The 16,478-nt window shown below is 46.8% G+C and overlaps 1 protein-coding gene across 1 annotated transcript in view; it reads left to right on the top strand.

Moving 5' to 3' along the window:
- bicc1a (BicC family RNA binding protein 1a) overlaps positions 1 to 16,478 on the top strand; it is a 265,871-nt gene that overhangs the window by 238,255 nt on the left and 11,138 nt on the right. Inside the window, exons 14-18 of the mRNA XM_080205453.1 lie at positions 1,899 to 2,064; positions 5,328 to 5,367; positions 7,228 to 7,382; positions 9,938 to 10,082; positions 15,208 to 15,368. Coding sequence (XP_080061579.1) covers positions 1,899 to 2,064; positions 5,328 to 5,367; positions 7,228 to 7,382; positions 9,938 to 10,082; positions 15,208 to 15,368 — 667 coding nt within the window. The remainder of the gene's footprint in view (positions 1 to 1,898; positions 2,065 to 5,327; positions 5,368 to 7,227; positions 7,383 to 9,937; positions 10,083 to 15,207; positions 15,369 to 16,478) is intronic.

The raw sequence follows: 16,478 nt of genomic DNA, 5'->3' as shown, positions 1-16,478 counted from the left end.
CTAGGCCATCGCCTCTCTACTAAAGCCCATTAAACAGGCATGCTATCCTTGTCCTGGAATCGGTTGGATTAAAGTGAGATTTGATCAGAAGAGTTTGGTCTAGATGTGCCGTATAGTTGCTTAACGATCTGTACCCGGTCTTGTCCCAGTCAAGTGCCATCTATCCACCTTCAGGTCACAAGGAGTCCTCCTTATAGAAACATAGAAGATAGGAGCAGGAGGAGGCCATTTGGTCCTTTTGAGCCTGCTCCACCATTCTTTACGATCATGGCTGATCGTCGAACTCAATAGCCTGATCCTGCTTTCTCCCCATAACCTTTGAACACGCTCGCCCCAAGTGCTGTATGCAGCTGCCTCTATAGTTAGACAGTGTGCAGTACAGGGTTGACTCCTGAACGTAAGATTCAAGGAGTATGTACCTCCAGGCTCATTGCACCTCTTTCTCAGGCCAAGTTGAAGCTAGATCCAGAATTGGAAAGACGCCTGAATCGGAATTGGAAAGACTTAGTGAGAATGAACTGAAGAAACCCCTTCACCATTCAGAAGGACAGCGGATGATTACTTGAATCGAATCAATGTGCAGGGGAAAAGGCAGGGGAATGGCACTGAGTTAATTTTGAGAGCTAGTGAGCGAATGGCTTCCTTCAGCACCGTAACAGTTGTGTGATTTTTATTTTATTGCTAGCTGACCCTGTGAGGTGAGGGATGATGGAGGGACAGGGGGTTCAGGTGGAAATCACAGCTACTAAATCCAACAGGGAAACAGATAAGTGTTTCACCCAGGGTGATTGGAATAGAGCGCCCGAGCAGTGGAGAGGAATAATACTGACGCGTTAATGGAGAAGCTAGACGAACCTATGATGGAGAAAGGAGTAGAAGGATATATTGTGCTCGCTTAAGATGAAGAGGGGTGGGAAGAGGTTCACACAGAGCGTAAACTCCAGCATAGACCAGTTGGACCGAATGGCCTGTTTCTGTAAAATAGAAGCAAAATATTGTGGAAGCTTGAATCTCAAACGAGCAGAAAATGCTGCAAGATTTCAGCAGGTCTGACAGCATCTGTGGGGAGAGAACGGAGCCAACGTTTCGAGTCTGGATAACCCTTCGTCAGAGCTAAGAGCAGAGAGAATCAGCAGAGATTTATACTGTTAGGGTGGGGGGCGGTTAGAGAGGGTGTGGAAATGTACAAAGGGAATGTAAATGAGAATATAGAAGGCTGAGAAGGTGCTAACCGTGTCCATTGAGTTCAACAACTTCAGAGGATAGAACATAGAACATTACAGCACAGTACAGGCCCTTCGGCCCTCAATGTTGTGCCGAGCTGTGTCCAATCCCAAGATCAAGCTATCCCACTCCCTATAATTCTGGGATGAACTCTCCCCTCTACCTTCACCCATTTCCATTTAATTTATCCCATTTCATTTCATCTCATTCAGCCATTTCATCATCCTTTTTCACTTCTGTTTTTCTATTTCTCCATTCTTCTTTCCACACCCTCCCCTCACCCAACCCTTCAGGGCGATTGCCGCATACTTCAGGCAGTCCTTTCGCAATCTGTGCCTCAGTTCTGTCATTCTCACACTCTGATCACTCAATGGACGCTCTTCGCATCTTCCCAGCCTTCTACATCCTCACTTACATTTCCTTTGTCCATTTCTAACCCCCCCAACAGTATAAATCTCTGCTGATTCTCTCTGCTCTTAGCTCAGACGAAGGGTTATCCAGACTCGAAACGTTGGCTCTATTCTCTCCCCGCAGATGCTGCCAAACCTGCTGAGATTTTCCAGCGTTTTCTGTTTCTGTTGGCCTGTGCTCAGCTTCTGTACCATTCGATGTTGTTTGCTAAGGTGAACGTGAACATTGAAATCCCGCCCCTGACGGATGGTTTTGCCTTGCAGCGCCTCGGACAGACTGCTCTCAGATTCGGACTCCAGCGCCAACGAGGGCAGCACCACCGATAAGCGGGCCCCCGGCAGCGAGCGGGCAGCAGAGAGAGCTGCTGCTGCCCACCAGAACTCTGAGCGACTGCGACTGGCACCACAGTCAGCATACGCAAATATCCAGGTAGTGGCATTATGAGAAATCAAAAATATCGGCGTGTGCCTGATTTCAATCAGCGGGGCCTGTGTGTAAGAGTGTGCTGGAGGTTTGAGAGAAGTGTGTGGGGCGTCAGCTTCTTTGTCTGTCATTGGTTAGAATAACCGAGTTTGATTAACTTGAAACTTTCAAAATGAAGGCTAGGCTCCGGTGACTTGCCGGTTAATCGCACTGCCCGTGAGACATTAATCATAGAATCCCTACAGTGCAGAAGGAGGCCATTCAGCCCATCCAATCTGCACTGACCACAATCCCATCCAGGGCCTATCCCTGTAACCCCACATATTTACCCTGCTAATTTCCCGACACTAAAAAAAAAACAATTTAACGTGGCCAATTAACCTAACCTGCACGTTGTTGGACTGTGGGAGGAAACCCACGCAGACACGGGCGGCACGGTAGCACAGTGGTTCGCACTGCTGTTTCACAGCTCCAGGGGTCTGGGTTCGATTCCCGGCTCGGGTCACTGCCTGTGTGGGGTTTGTACATTCTCCTCGTGTCTGCGTGGGTTTCCTCCGGGTGCTTCGGTTTCCTCCCACAGTCCAAAGATGTGCGTGTTAGGCTAATTGGCCATGCTAAAATTTCCCCTTAGTGTCCTGGGAATCGTGGGTTAGAGGGGTTAGTGGGTAACTATGTAGGGATATGGGGGTAGGGCCTGGGTGGGATTGTGGTCGGTGCACACTCGCTGGGTCAAATGGCCTCTTTCTGCACTGTAGGGTTTCTATGATTTCTATGATTCTGTGAACATGCAAGGTCAAAATTGAACCTGGGTCCCTGATGCTGTGAGGCAGCAGTGCTAACCGCTATGCCACCATGCTGCCCAAGGCTAGGTAAGTTCAGAATTCACTCCCTATTCAGTGTTCAGTTAGTTGACTTCAATCCAGGTCGCAGTTAGGATCTCGCAATTGGCCTTGGTTACAAACATGATTGACATCGGTCAGTAGGTCTGATTGACGGTTAATGTCTGCTGGGAGAAGGGTGCGTGGGTGGCCATCGTGTGAGGGTACGGATAGACTTGATCACAATGCCCATCTGGTCGAATGCATTGTGTTTGTTCATTGTACCAGCATAAACACACTGAGTGACCACCTTAGAGCCCCTACTAACCTGCGTGGCCCTATTCAGCAGAGAATGTTACCATGATAGTATTGGGATTAACACCTTGGGTTGTACCAAAAGTTGAACAATTTACTACATTCTACTTTCCAAGAGTGTCAGGAGCAGTAGGTTTATTTCACCAGTCCAAATTGTTCTCGTTACAATCAATGTTCTGTATTTTCATACGATGTGGGTATCACTGGCAAGATCAGAAATGTTGCCCATCTCTAATTGCCCTTGAACTGAACAGTTTCAAAGGCAGTTTAAGAGTTATTGCCCTAGGTCTGTAGGCCAGACCAGGTAAGGATGACTGATTTCCTCCCCTAAAGGATATTAGAGAGCCAGATGGGATTTTTTTCAACATAGAAAATAGAAGCGGACGTAGGCCATTTGGCCCTTCGAGCCTGCGCTGCCATTCATTTTGATCATCGAATTCAATATCCTTATCTCCCCCCTCCCCCCACTTCTTCCTTTATCCTTGATCCCCTTCACCCCAAGAGCTTCATCTGATTTTTTTCTTGAAATCAGACAATGTTTTGGCCTCGACTGTGGTTGTGAATTCCACACATTCACCACCCTCTGGGCGAAGAAATTTCTCCTCACCTCAGTCCTAAAAGGTTTACCCCTTATCCTCAAACTATGAGCCCAAGTTCTCGACTCCCCCGCCATCAGGAACGTTCTTTCTGAATCTACCCTGTCTAACACTCTGAGAATTTTATAAGTTTCTGTGAGTTCCCCCTCACTGTTCTAAACGCCAGTGAATATAATCCTAATCAGCTTAGTCTGCCCTCGTATGACAGACCTGCCATCCCACGAAACAGCCTGTACTTCCGCTATAGCAAGGAAATCCTTCCTCAGATAAGGACACCAAAACTGCACACGATACTCCAGGTGTGGCCTCACCAATGCCCTGTACAATTGCAACATTTGGTGACAGTTTCATGCTCACCATCGCTTTATAATTCCAGATTTATTTGAATTTAGATTCCCCCGTTTAGATGCGTGGTGGGATTTGAAACCCTGTCACGGGGAGGTTAACCTCAGCTTCTCGATTACTAATCCAGTGCTGCATCATCATATCCCTTTTATTCCCTGAACTCGGACCCCGTCACGTACTGTCATATTGGAGCTCACTGCCCAGTTCATCTGTGAAGGGAAGTCTACGTGTAGTGGCAAAGATAAGAAAAAACGGTGAAAGGTATCACCTTTGGCTCGGTGGGCGCCAAGCTTGCCTCTCAGTCAGAAGATTGCTGACTTCAAGTCTCAGTTCAGAGACTTCAGCGCAAAAGCCAGGTAGATAATCCAGTGCAGTACTGAGGGTGGCCGCATTGCCACCTTTTGGATGATGTATTAAACCTGGGACCTTTTGACGTTGGTCCCACGGGGACACTATTTTGACACGGGACTGGGATCATCTCCCCGATTCCCTGGCCCAGTACTTATCCCTCAACCAACTTCAGTGAAACAGACTATTTGCTCATGATCGTTTGTGGGATGTGTGCGAATGATCTGCCACATTTCCTGTATTATAACATTGCTTTGGGACATCTTGAGAATGTGTAAGGTGCTATATAAATGCAAGTCCTGTTTCAAAACACAGCTGCGCTGCTTGTGGCCAGCCTGTAGGTGTGCCGCATTAGTTGGGTGCCTTCTTTTTAACCTCACCGCACTGGGGATTTAATATTTCAGACGATGCTTTTAAAATCTGTTTGAATGAATTGATGTCTGCGTGAAGGTTTGCCCCTGCTAAAATCTTAATCTTTCTTGGTGATGTGAAATTGCTCCATGCACTTCTCACCCATTAGAGAAGCTGTAGAACCACCCGACAATGTATATACCTGAGAATGATCCCAATTTGTTTAAGTAAAGCAGAGGTATTCAGACTAGTTTGCACAGGGTGGAAATGCTACACGAGATTTTCAGTGTGCATTGTTTCACTTTGTTTGGCTGGTTTTGAATGAGTGTTTTTGCACCTTAAAAATACTCCATCTCCAACCTTGTCACGTTACCGAGCTTCGCCCAATTCCCATCTTCAGCGGAACCGCGAGCCACGGTCCGAGTGTTTGCCCCCAGAGGTATGGTCGTGTCGCAGTGACATTTCAGTGAGTGCTGTGTCTCTTTTTCACTTCCAGGCCTTTGACTATGAACAGAAGAAGCTGTTGGCAACCAAAGGTATGTGTTGTGACAGTGACCTCTGACCTCTTGCTATTTGTCAACAGTTGGGAAAGCAATTCCTCCACACTGGTACTCGGTGGTTGCCATGAGTTCCTGCAAAGACCACCGAGTCTGCCTCCAATACTCTGACCATCCACTCTGAATTGGCTTTGTTAAGGGTGACAGGACATTTAAAACACTTGTTTCTGGGTGGAAAGTGCTGGATTTTAATTGGCAGCTAAGACATTATATTTTTACACTGGTCTATAGTGTTAACTAACACCCTGTATAGTTGGACAGCGAATGGCCATCTGCATTCCACAGCTCCTGAGTCATATGCCAAGAGTGTTGAAAGCAGATGGATCCCTGCGTAATACTTGCATAAATGCCTTTTAGTGGCACTTCACTGAATAGTTTATTTATTAATCACAAGCAGGCATACATTCACGTTGCAATGAAGTTATTGTGAAAATTCCCCAGTTGCCACACTCCGGTGCCTGTTTGGGTACACTGAGGGAGAATTTAGCACAGCCAATGCGCCTAACCAGCAGGCCTTTCAGACTGTGGGAGGAAACTGGAGCACCTAGAGGAAACCCACGCAGACATGGGGACAACGTGCAAGCTCTGCACAGGCACTCACCCAAGCTGGGAATCGAACCCGGGTCCATGACGCTGTGAGGCCTACCCTGGGCCTACCCATGCAGGCAGTATGAAGAGGGTCCTTGCTTTGGGGCAGGGGGCCTAGACTGCATTTGGGGGAAGGTGCGGGGGTGTATCTTTGATTTGCGGGAGGGGCCTTGGCTGAATTCAGGGAAGGGTGTGTCTTTCATTCAGGGGAGGGGGGATTTGGCTGAATTTGGGTTGGAGGCACTTGACAATCACTTTATTTCTGCCCCACCTAACTTGCCCTTAAATGTGGGTGGCTGATTTTCATTGGTAGAATGTCGTCCGGCTCCATATCCACTAGGCCAATAGGTAGGGAAAGAAGCATTAGCATCGCGATAGAACGGGATTTGAATTAGGAGTGAGGCAGAAGGAGTATGTGATGTTCCTTCGCACGGCACGTGATGGTAGAACGCCTGAGAAATTACAATTCAGTTTTGTTAAATGGAAGTAAGGAGGGGAACGCAAGACACCTCCAGCCTTATCTGAAAGTTGGCCAAGATCTGCAGTGATATTTTGGGTCCAGTTTCCCTGGCGGTCAGAGGGAAGCAGATACCAGCACAAACGGAGACAGAGCAAAACTAACCACTGCAGGAATCTGATCCTCCTCATCTGCATTTGGTTAATGAGTCTCAAGTTTGTGATTTGGGCAAACACTTATATTTAATGTTCTTGACTAATTCCGTTTCAAAATAAGCTGTTAGAAGCAATATTTATATAAAGAATGCTTAGCGCAGTAATTTTTGTAAGAATGTGTTCTGGGGATGTGGGTGTTGTTGCCGGTGCCAGGTTTACTGCCCATCCCTGGTTGTCCTTGAGGTGATGATGGTGGTGGGCTGCCTTCTTCCTGAACCTCTGCAGCCTGTGGTAAAAGCGCTTCCACAATGCTGCCAGTTCCAGGATTTTGACCCAACAACTGTGTCTCTGTCCTTAAGGTCCTCAAAGTAGATGAACTAGCAGCAAGGTATGGTTGGGTCAAAATCCCTCCCCAGCAGCACCTTGGGTGTACCTACAGCGCACGGACTGCAGTGGTTCAAGAAGGCAGCTCACCACCACCTTCTCAAGGGCAATTAGAGGTGGGCAATAAATGCTAGTTTAGCCAACGATGCCCACATCCAATAAAAAAAACGCCCGCAACGCCAAAACGAAACACGTGACGATGATTTGGGACACCTCCTTCCGAGTGACGCTCTTTTAACTCTCTTCCTGACAAAGCCATGCTCAAGAAGCCAGTGGTGACTGAAGTAAGGACCCCAACAAATACATGGAGTGGTCTTGGGTTCTCCAAATCAATGCCCGCAGAAACAATCAAAGAGCTAAGACGCACCAATCATGTGTCCTACAAACCAACTATGGCAACTACGTACGAGGTAATGAAAAATTTCCATTGCTCTGCAGTTTTTGTCCTTTTTTTTACAGCCAGTCCTCCAAGTGGAGACCGCCTCCACAGCCACCTACTGTTGTTTTAGCTCGGGAGGCGAACGTGCAGCCAGCAATGTGGCTGAAGATTTTTTTGTCACATCATATTTTCAATACCAGCGATATGTAACTCCCTTTCGCTCCGATTTAACCAAGATGTCAGGCACCAGAGTATTTGACGCCCGTCCAAAACTAACGACGACTTTATTTTGAAAGCGATGATTTATCTAGATGAGGTCTCATATTCCGCTTGGCTGTAAGGGCTGGCAGGGCGCTCGCGTGGAGAAGTGCTGAATCCCACAGCTTTTCAAACCCATGCAAGAAAACTTCTCGCTGTGTAAACAATGGCAGAATCCAGGAAAGAATGATGAATACCCAGTTTCAGGCAGAGACCCAGCCACATGTTACCAATTACTCTCTGCGTTCCGCTGTTAGCAGATTCCTTTCTAAGTTTCTGGTCTGGAACTGTGATTGTCTTTTAACAAGTCAGGCACATTCAGTTTTGAAAACCTGTACGTCGAGACGGTGCAGTGAAAAGCTGATTCAGCCAAACTTCAGTTTCACCTCCAGACTGAACTCTTGACTGTATTGATGTCTGAGCACAACGAAATAGTAGATTTTACTTTACTGAAATAGAAAAAATTCTGAAATAAAATCTCAGTTGGCCTAAGTGTAAAGAGGCAAAAGATAAATATTCCTCTAAACCTCCTCCTCACCATCCTTAATTATCAATAATATCCTTGACGCAAGCAATTTGAGAGGTTAAATTCTGTGCCAGGACTTTAAACATTTTATGGATTATTATTCTATTATATTGGGAGATTGAAGTGGTATTTGGTGAGGGATAGTCTCTCTCTGTGCTATGTTTAACCTCTCACTCTGCCCTATCAACTCCGTAACCCTGGATACTGGTTTCTTTCTCTCGTGCCTAATCGTACAAGCACGTAAAACTATTTCTTTTCCATTTCTTTTGCTGTTTTGCCAACGTCTTCCTTTTTGTGGCTCCACAAAGTCTAATTCCATTCCTAATTCTCTCCCCTTGCCCCTTCCCCTTTATCAGTTCTCTCTCTCCACATCTTGCTCCCCTTTTGTCCTCTATATCTCTCTTCCCAGCCCATCTCTTTCCTCCCTTTCTCTCTCTTTGTGTTTTTCTCTTTCTTGCTTACTTCTCACCCTGTTCCCTCAGCCTCTTTCTCTCTGAAATCATTGCCCTGTCCTCTCTTTCAGCTGCTGTTCTCCATCTCTCTCCCTATTTTGTCCTCCTCTTGTCTTCTACCCCCCAGCCCTCCGTCCTCACCGCAGCCTTATGGCATCGGGTGCAGTTAATTGCTCAGATAGCCTCAGGTGGCCCTTTGGCCTTTGACCCTGCCAGCCATGGACTGTGATTGGCTGTGTTGCTGGGTCAGTTGAGGGAATGATCCGATCTCTCGCTGTTGGAAGCCTTCAATTAGCCAGTGTGGGGACTGCAGCGAGCCTCTGCCAGCCTCTCCTGGGCTGGACGGTGATGTACAGGCTGATCATGAGAGGCCTTTGCATCTGGAGCCTGGATTGCTGAATGCAGGCCCCAAGCAGCAAAATGGAGAGAATTACACACAACGTTTCTGTGCTGCCAAATCTGTTTGGCCCAACTGTCCGAGGGACGGGTTTCAGGGAGGGGGCATTTGGCAACCACTTTATTTCTGCCCCATCCAACCTGCCCTTAAATGTGGCTAGCTGTTTTATGTTGGAGTAGGATGTCGCCCTGCTCCACATCCAGCCCGTGGTAACCACGAAGCAGTTGTGGAGATGCTTTCACTTGGGGAGTGGGCTCTGGCCTTTGAGGTTGAATGGAGAGGGGCTGCTGCTGTTGAGTGGGGAAGGAGGTCAGTAGAGCCAGTTTGTTCACCCAGCAATCTGGAAGAGTCATGGTGTTTTACAGCACAGATAGAGATCCTTCAGCCCACCCTGTTTGCACCGGTCGTCAAGCCCCTATCTCCTTATCCTAATTTCCAGCACTTGGTGCGTAACCTTGTATGGCGTGGCATTTCAAGTGCTCGTCTAAATGCTTCTTAAATGCTGTGAGGGTTCCTGCCTTTACCATCCTTTCAGGCAGTGAGTTCCAGATCCCCACCACCCTCTGGGGGGGAAAGGTTATTCCTCAATTCCCCTCTAAATCTCCTGCCCCCGTACCTTAAATCTATCCCCTGGCTATTGACCCCTCTGCTGAGGTTCCTTCCTGTCTGCCATTATGTACAGTCCTTCATAATTTTATATACCTCGATCCGGTCCCCCCTCAGCCTTCTCCACTCCAAGGAAAACAACTCCAGCCTCTTCCTTTAGGAAGGGAAACATTTGATGGAGAGTAGGCAGTGTCTAAAAGACAGGGAGTGATTCATTCATGTTATCGACTACCAAAGGTTAAGGTTGTTTGAGTAGCATTCTGCTGCACTTTAAAGGCATTCACCAAAGTCTTCAGACATTGTTAAGAGAAGCACGAGTGCCATCTAATCATGATCTTGCCTTGCAGTCGTCATCGCCAGTGTCACTGTCACGGTCAAACAGTCGGGAGTGTATCGGAGGCAGCAGTGATTCAGATAACTGGAGAGATCGGAATGGTTCACACAGTGAATTCCCAGCTTCCATCAACAGCCCTAAGCAAAAAAATAACCCATGTAAGCATTACAGGTATTGTGGCAGAGGGATTTCCATGTTAGAATGTGCTGTAGGAGACAGCAATGAGTGTATTTGCTACTTGCTGTATTACTAATCAAGATTCTGTTTAATACTTTAATTCTCACCTAGTTACAAGAAGGATATTAATAAGGTTGAAAGAGTGCAGAGAAGGTTTACAAGGATGTTGCCGGGACTTGAGAAACTGAGTTACAGAGAAAGGTTGAATAGGTTAGGACTTTATTCCCTGGAGCAGAGAAGAATGAGGGGAGATTTGATAGAGGTGTATAAAATTATGATGGGTATAGAAAGAGTGAATGCAAGCAGGCTTTTTCCACTGAGGCTAGGGGAGAAAAAAACCAGAGGACGTGGGTTAAGGGTGAAGGGGGAAAAGTTTAAAGGGAATATTAATGGGGGCGGTTCTTCACACAGAGACTGGTGGGAGTGTGGAATGAGCTGCTGGCTCATTTTTAACATTTAAGAAAAGCTTGGACAGGTTCATGGATGAGAGGGGTGTGGAGGGATATGGTCCAAGTGCAGGTCAGTGAGACTAGACAGAAAAATGCACAGACGAGAAGGGCCAAAAGGCCTGTTTCTGTGCTATAGTGTTCTGTGGTTCTGAGACATTATTAGTTTTGAGGCTGCTAATGAGGATTGGTTTAAAACTGCAGGAATGGGATGACTTTGTGAAAGAGCGAAGATTAGGCAATAAAGATGGGATCAGTGCATTATAATCAAATAGAATCCTCGCTTAATTATTTAATAGGAGAGGCGATGGCGTAGCGGTATCGTCACTGGACTGGGAATGCTCTGGGGATTTGGGTCTACAGCAGAATTTGAATTCAATAGAAATCTGGAATTAAAAGTCTAATTTTTTTTTCATCATCATAGAACCCTACAGTGCAGAAAGAGGCCCTTCGGCCCATTGAGACTGCACTGAACACAATCCCATCCAAACCCTACCCCCATATCCCTACATATTATACCCACTAATCCCTCTAACCAACACATCCCTGGACACTAAGGGGCAATTTCTTAGCATAGCCAATCAGCCCAACCTGCACGTTTGCACTGTGGGAGGAAATGATGACCATGAAACCATTGTCAATTGTCATAAAAACCCACCTGGTTCACTAATCTTCCTTCCTGAAGGAAATCTGCCACCCTTACCTGGTCTGGTGACTCCGGACCCACAGCAATGTGGTTGACTGTCAAATGCCCTCGGGCAACTGAGGATGGCCAATAAGTGCTGGCCAACCAGCGATGCCCACGTCGCATGAACGAATAAAAAAAAAAGAGGTGCAAGTCTTTCTCTTGCACATAACTCCCAGCTTTCTGCAAGAAGAAATCACTCCCTTGTCAGCCCGCAGCCAGCTTATTATAGATACACAAGCAGACCATTCAGCCCCTCTAACCTGTACCATCATTGTCTTAGACTGGGGTTGGCTTGTACCGAATGTCCTCGGCCAGCCTTGAAAATCTCAGTGGAGCCAAAAGTCACAGTCTTTCTGAGTAATAGAGTTTTAGATTACCAGTATCCCGTTGTGTAAAAAGATAGAATATAATCGCCCTGTAATTGGAATAGTCAAACAGTTCTTGGAGAGAGAAAGAGTTGCTCTGGCATGTGGTCTGCCTGAATGTGGGGCCTCAAGCGAAGTTAAGAAATCAAATTCCAGCTCCTATCCCAGTATAAAACATGTTGAAATGTTTACATCTTTCGAATGCAGTGGAATTCTCATTTCCTGATCTTGGCTGAGTTGGCCCCTGGGAACATGCCTTGAAAAGTTTAAAAGGAAGCAAATGGCATATTTTATCAGGATATCTTTATTCGTAACCGTTAATGTCATTAAAGTTTATTGTAACCACTATTGATGAGGCCACGTCCCTTAGTCACTCTCTGTGCCGTGTATGTGATGCCCGCATGTGGGGGTGGAAGTTCCTCTCCAGGCTGCTCGAGCTGTGAGGACTGGCGTTGCTGAGAAACAAAACATTTTAGTGCCTTGGGGGTCAGATGTGTTTGGATCCCGACACAGTGTAAAGCTCTGGCAGCCCCGCAAAATGGCCTCCTGATCGGAGAAACCGGGGACAATGTGTGCCACGTGAGGATGCTCAGCCCATCAGAGACTCAGCTGGACTCACCACGTAAACACAGTGGCTACAACAGCAGGTCAGAGGCTAGGAATCCTGCGGCGAGTAACTCACCCCCTGACTCCCCAAAGCCTGCCCACCATCTACAAGGCACCAGTCAGGAGTGTGATGGAATACTCCCCACTTGCCTGGATGGGTGCAGCTCCAACAACACTCAAGAAGCTTGACACCATCCAGGTCAAAGCAGCTCTGCTTCATTGGCATCACATCAACAAATATTCAATCCCTCCACCACCGACGCTCAGTAGCAGCAGCGTGTACCATCTACAAGATGCTCTGCTGCAACTCACCAAAGATCCTTAGACAGCACCTTCCAAACTCACGACCGCTTTGATCTAGAAGGACAAGGGCAGCAGATACATGGGAACACCACCACCTGCAAGTTCCCCTCCAAGCCAGTTACCATCGCAGTCGCTGGGTGAAAATCCTGGAATTCCCTCCCTAACAGAACATGGACTGCAGCGATTGAAGGTGGCAGCTCAACACTAACTTTTCAAGGGTAACTAGGGATGGGCAATAAATGCTGGCCAGCCAGCGACACCCATGTCCCGCGAATGAATTTTTAGAAGAATGATGTTCCTGCCAGTTGATGAACTGTTGCCAGTCTAATCACATCTGTCCTGAACATGGTGAGTAACCCTGCAGGCCACACCTCCTCGAGTATCTATCCATGCACTTTTTAATGGTGGAGCAGTGGTAATGTCACTGGACAGGTGATCCAGAGACCCAGGGTAATGCCCAGGACCCAGCTTCAAATCCCACCGCCGACAGATGATGAAACTTGAATTTCAATAAAAATCTGAAATTAAAAGTTGAATGATGACCATGAAGCCATTGTTGATTGTTGTTAAAGAAAAACCCATCTGGTTCACTAATGTCCTTTAGGGAAGGAAATCTGCCAGCCTTACCTGGTTTGGCCTACATGTAACTCCACACCCAGAGCAACATAGTTGATTCTTAACGGGCTCTTGGTTCAAGGGTAGCCAGGGATGGACATCAAATGCAGGCCTTGCCAGTGGTGCCCACATCTGATGAAAGAATAAAAAAAATGTGGTGAGCGTTTCTTCCCCAACCATCCTTTGAGGCAGAGAGTTGCAGGCTCCCCCCCACACGTCGTCCTCTGGGCGAATGTTTGGTCGTGCTGGGGTGTAGGATATGGTCAAGTCCATAATTGCCTAATACTTCTGCTTACAACAGTAAATCAGTTGCTAGCGTATATTTTCAGGAGGTGCCCCTTGCTATGATCTGTCTTCTCATCCAACTGGATAACCTATCCATTAGTTCCACAAAATCTTCTTCTTTGTGTTTTGAGTGTTGTTGCTCTGCCACAATGAACAAAACTAGTTACCTACGTTCCCCTTGTCTGAATCCACGTCACGCCGAGTGTGATCTCAGAATGCTAAACGTAAATTATTTGGCCTTTATGCTGAAGAGCAAATCATTGGTTTTCCCCCTGTGAATTTGGGAGTGGGTGCAATGTAGGAGGCGCTTGTTATTTTACCTCCACCTTGAGTTGCCCTTGCCCTGACTTCAGCTCCCCACGACTAACCTGTTGTGAGAGAACATCAGTGGCAAAATATTTATATTAGCACCAGTCTGGTAATCTGTACTTGCAGAAGCCGTTGTGTCAAGCAAAAATAAAGCCTGTGTGCATTAAAGCATCCTCGCGAGAAGGTTTTACTGTGTTAGGAAGAGTCAGTTAAACTCTCTCCCTCTCTCTAATTTGAGGAAAACACCTTCGCTCTGGATTGCAATGCTCAATTTTCTCGCTCAGTTCCCTCTCCGGAGGGTGTGGTTGTTGAATTAGTATAACTCTGATTTGAGCCCAGATCACGTTGACCCAAGGAAAGTGCACATTCCCCCAGAGAGACAGGGTAAAATTGTTCTGTGCCAGCCACACAAAATGAGCTGGTAGCAAAATGGATGAGTGTAGCTTGGTGAGGAACTGATGACTTTGGATCTTTTAAGCAGCCCATCACTGGTAGTTTTCCGTGTGTTATGCCTGAGACTATTGTAGACAAATTTGAAGAGACGGTGGCGCAGTCAGAATGCCACCAGGTCAGTAATCCGGAGGCTCATGTCCTGGGGATATGGCTTCAAATCCCACCACGGACGTTGGTGGAATATAAATTCGTTCAATAAAATACGTTAAATTTGAAAGCTAGTCTGACAATCATTGATTATCAAATTTTTGGGGTTCTTATTTTTGGGGTTCAGTATTCCTCTTTTCCCAGAACGGGCATGGTCCAGCTGACTGTGGTGTGAAACTTTCCACTGACACATAACTGTGTCTTAACCAAACCACAGACCCAGGGCTGAATGCTGCTGAATCAGTGCAGTCTGCTTCAGAGCACTCATTGAGGTTCTCAGTTTAACCCTGTTGGTGTTAAGTTGTGGATAGATCTCTTATGGGGGGGGGTCAGGCACAGAGGAAGCTGGGCTGGGGACAGTTTGTGCGAGGTTCCAGTGTTGTACCTTGTCAGTTGTAGGATGGATTTGACCTGAAGGGTCATGGGTGGAAAGAGTGGTAAGATAATCCCTTAGACCACCTTGTCTCTCACAACACATGCAGTTGTGTTTTCCCAATACTTAACTGCTCTGGCCTACATGTGACTCCAGACCCACAGCCATGCAGTTGACTCTTAACTTCTCCCTGAAATGGCCCAGCAGACTACAATTAGGAATTGGCAACAAATGCTGGCCTTGGCAACAATGCCCATATCCCACAATAGAAAAGATTGATTTATACTGTTTGCGATGATTCATCCACACGTCAACCTGTGACGCACAGCATGGTAATAGACTAACTAGATGGACCTTGATCTTTTATTATCCAGCAACTGTCACATTCCTAAAGAGAACTTCCATTGCTATCCATTCCCGTGAGACTGAGGTAGACCAAATTTTACATTCCTCAGGCTTTAGATTCTTCCCGTATCAGATTTTGCATGGTAATATTTAATCTTGTTGTCTCTGCAGCTGAGCACTATTTAACCAGCAGTACGTACATGGACTGTATTTCTTCTCTGATGGGCAGCAACGGCTGCACCCTGAATAGTTCCTTCAAAGGCTCAGAATTGCCCGAACTCTTCAGCAAACTCGGTTTAGGCAAATACACCGATATCTTCCAGCAGCAAGAGGTTAGTCTGACCGCAACGTTAATACGTATACCTGCGGATGTTTGAAAACCTTTTTTTCTCTCTCCTGCTGCATGCTTTGCAATGGATAGGAAGGGTTTTTTTTTGTGTATTTTGGTATGGTGTGTAAGGAACCTCACCTCGCACTGAGACAGCCTCTTATTTTTGGGGTTCGGTATTCCTCTTTTCCCAGAACGGGCATGGTCCAGCTGACTGTGGTGTGAAACTTTCCACTGACACGTAACTGTGTCTTAACCAAACCACAGACCCAGGGCTGAATGCTGCTGAATCAGTGCAGTCTGCTTCAGAGCACTCATTGAGGTTCTCAGTTTAACCCTGTTGGTGTTAAGTTGTGGATAGATCTCTTATGGAGGGGTCAGGCACAGAGGAAGCTGGGCTGGGGACAGTTTGTGCGAGGTTCCAGTGTTGTACCTTGTCAGTTGTAGGATGGATTTGATTTGAAGGGTCATGGGTGGAAAGAGTGGTAAGATAATCCCTTAGACCACCTTGTCTCTCACAACACATGTAGTTGTGTTTTCCCAGTACTTAACTGCTCCAAACAGCAAAGAGATGGAAGTATATAACTCCCAGTTTGAGTGGGATTGGTCTTTCCAAGCTTGTGTGGGGGAGTTGGTTACCTGACAGTTCCACTCTTTACCAGTGTGGCGAACTTGCCAGCGACCATTACAATGTACGAACACCCAGCAACCAACTGACAGAACTATGCCACGAGTCTTTTAAACATAAACAAACTCTTTAAGTTTATTTATTCGTTCCACAAGTGGGCTTCATTAACGCTGCAATGAAGTCACTATGAAATTCCCCTAGTCGCCACACTCTGGCACCTGTTCAGGTACACTGAGGGAGAATTTAGCACGGCCAATGCACCCTAACCAGCACGTCTTCCAGACTGTGGGACAAACCGGAGCACCTGGAGGGAACCCACGCAGACATTGGGAGAACATGCAGACTCCGGATAGACAATGACCGGAGCCAGGAATCGAAACCAGGTCCCTGGCACTGTGAACCAACAGCGCTAACCACTGTGCCACCATGCACCCAGCATATAAAAAAAAAGACTGTATTTCAGAAAGGGTAATAGGACTAAGGGGC

This window comes from Carcharhinus amblyrhynchos, chromosome 17 (assembly GCF_965287045.1).
Source record: "Carcharhinus amblyrhynchos chromosome 17, sCarAmb.v2.hapA, whole genome shotgun sequence".
NCBI classification, from domain to species: domain Eukaryota; kingdom Metazoa; phylum Chordata; class Chondrichthyes; order Carcharhiniformes; family Carcharhinidae; genus Carcharhinus; species Carcharhinus amblyrhynchos.
The sequence above is the reverse complement of the archived record's forward strand: the minus strand, read 5'-3'. Positions and strand labels throughout refer to the sequence as shown.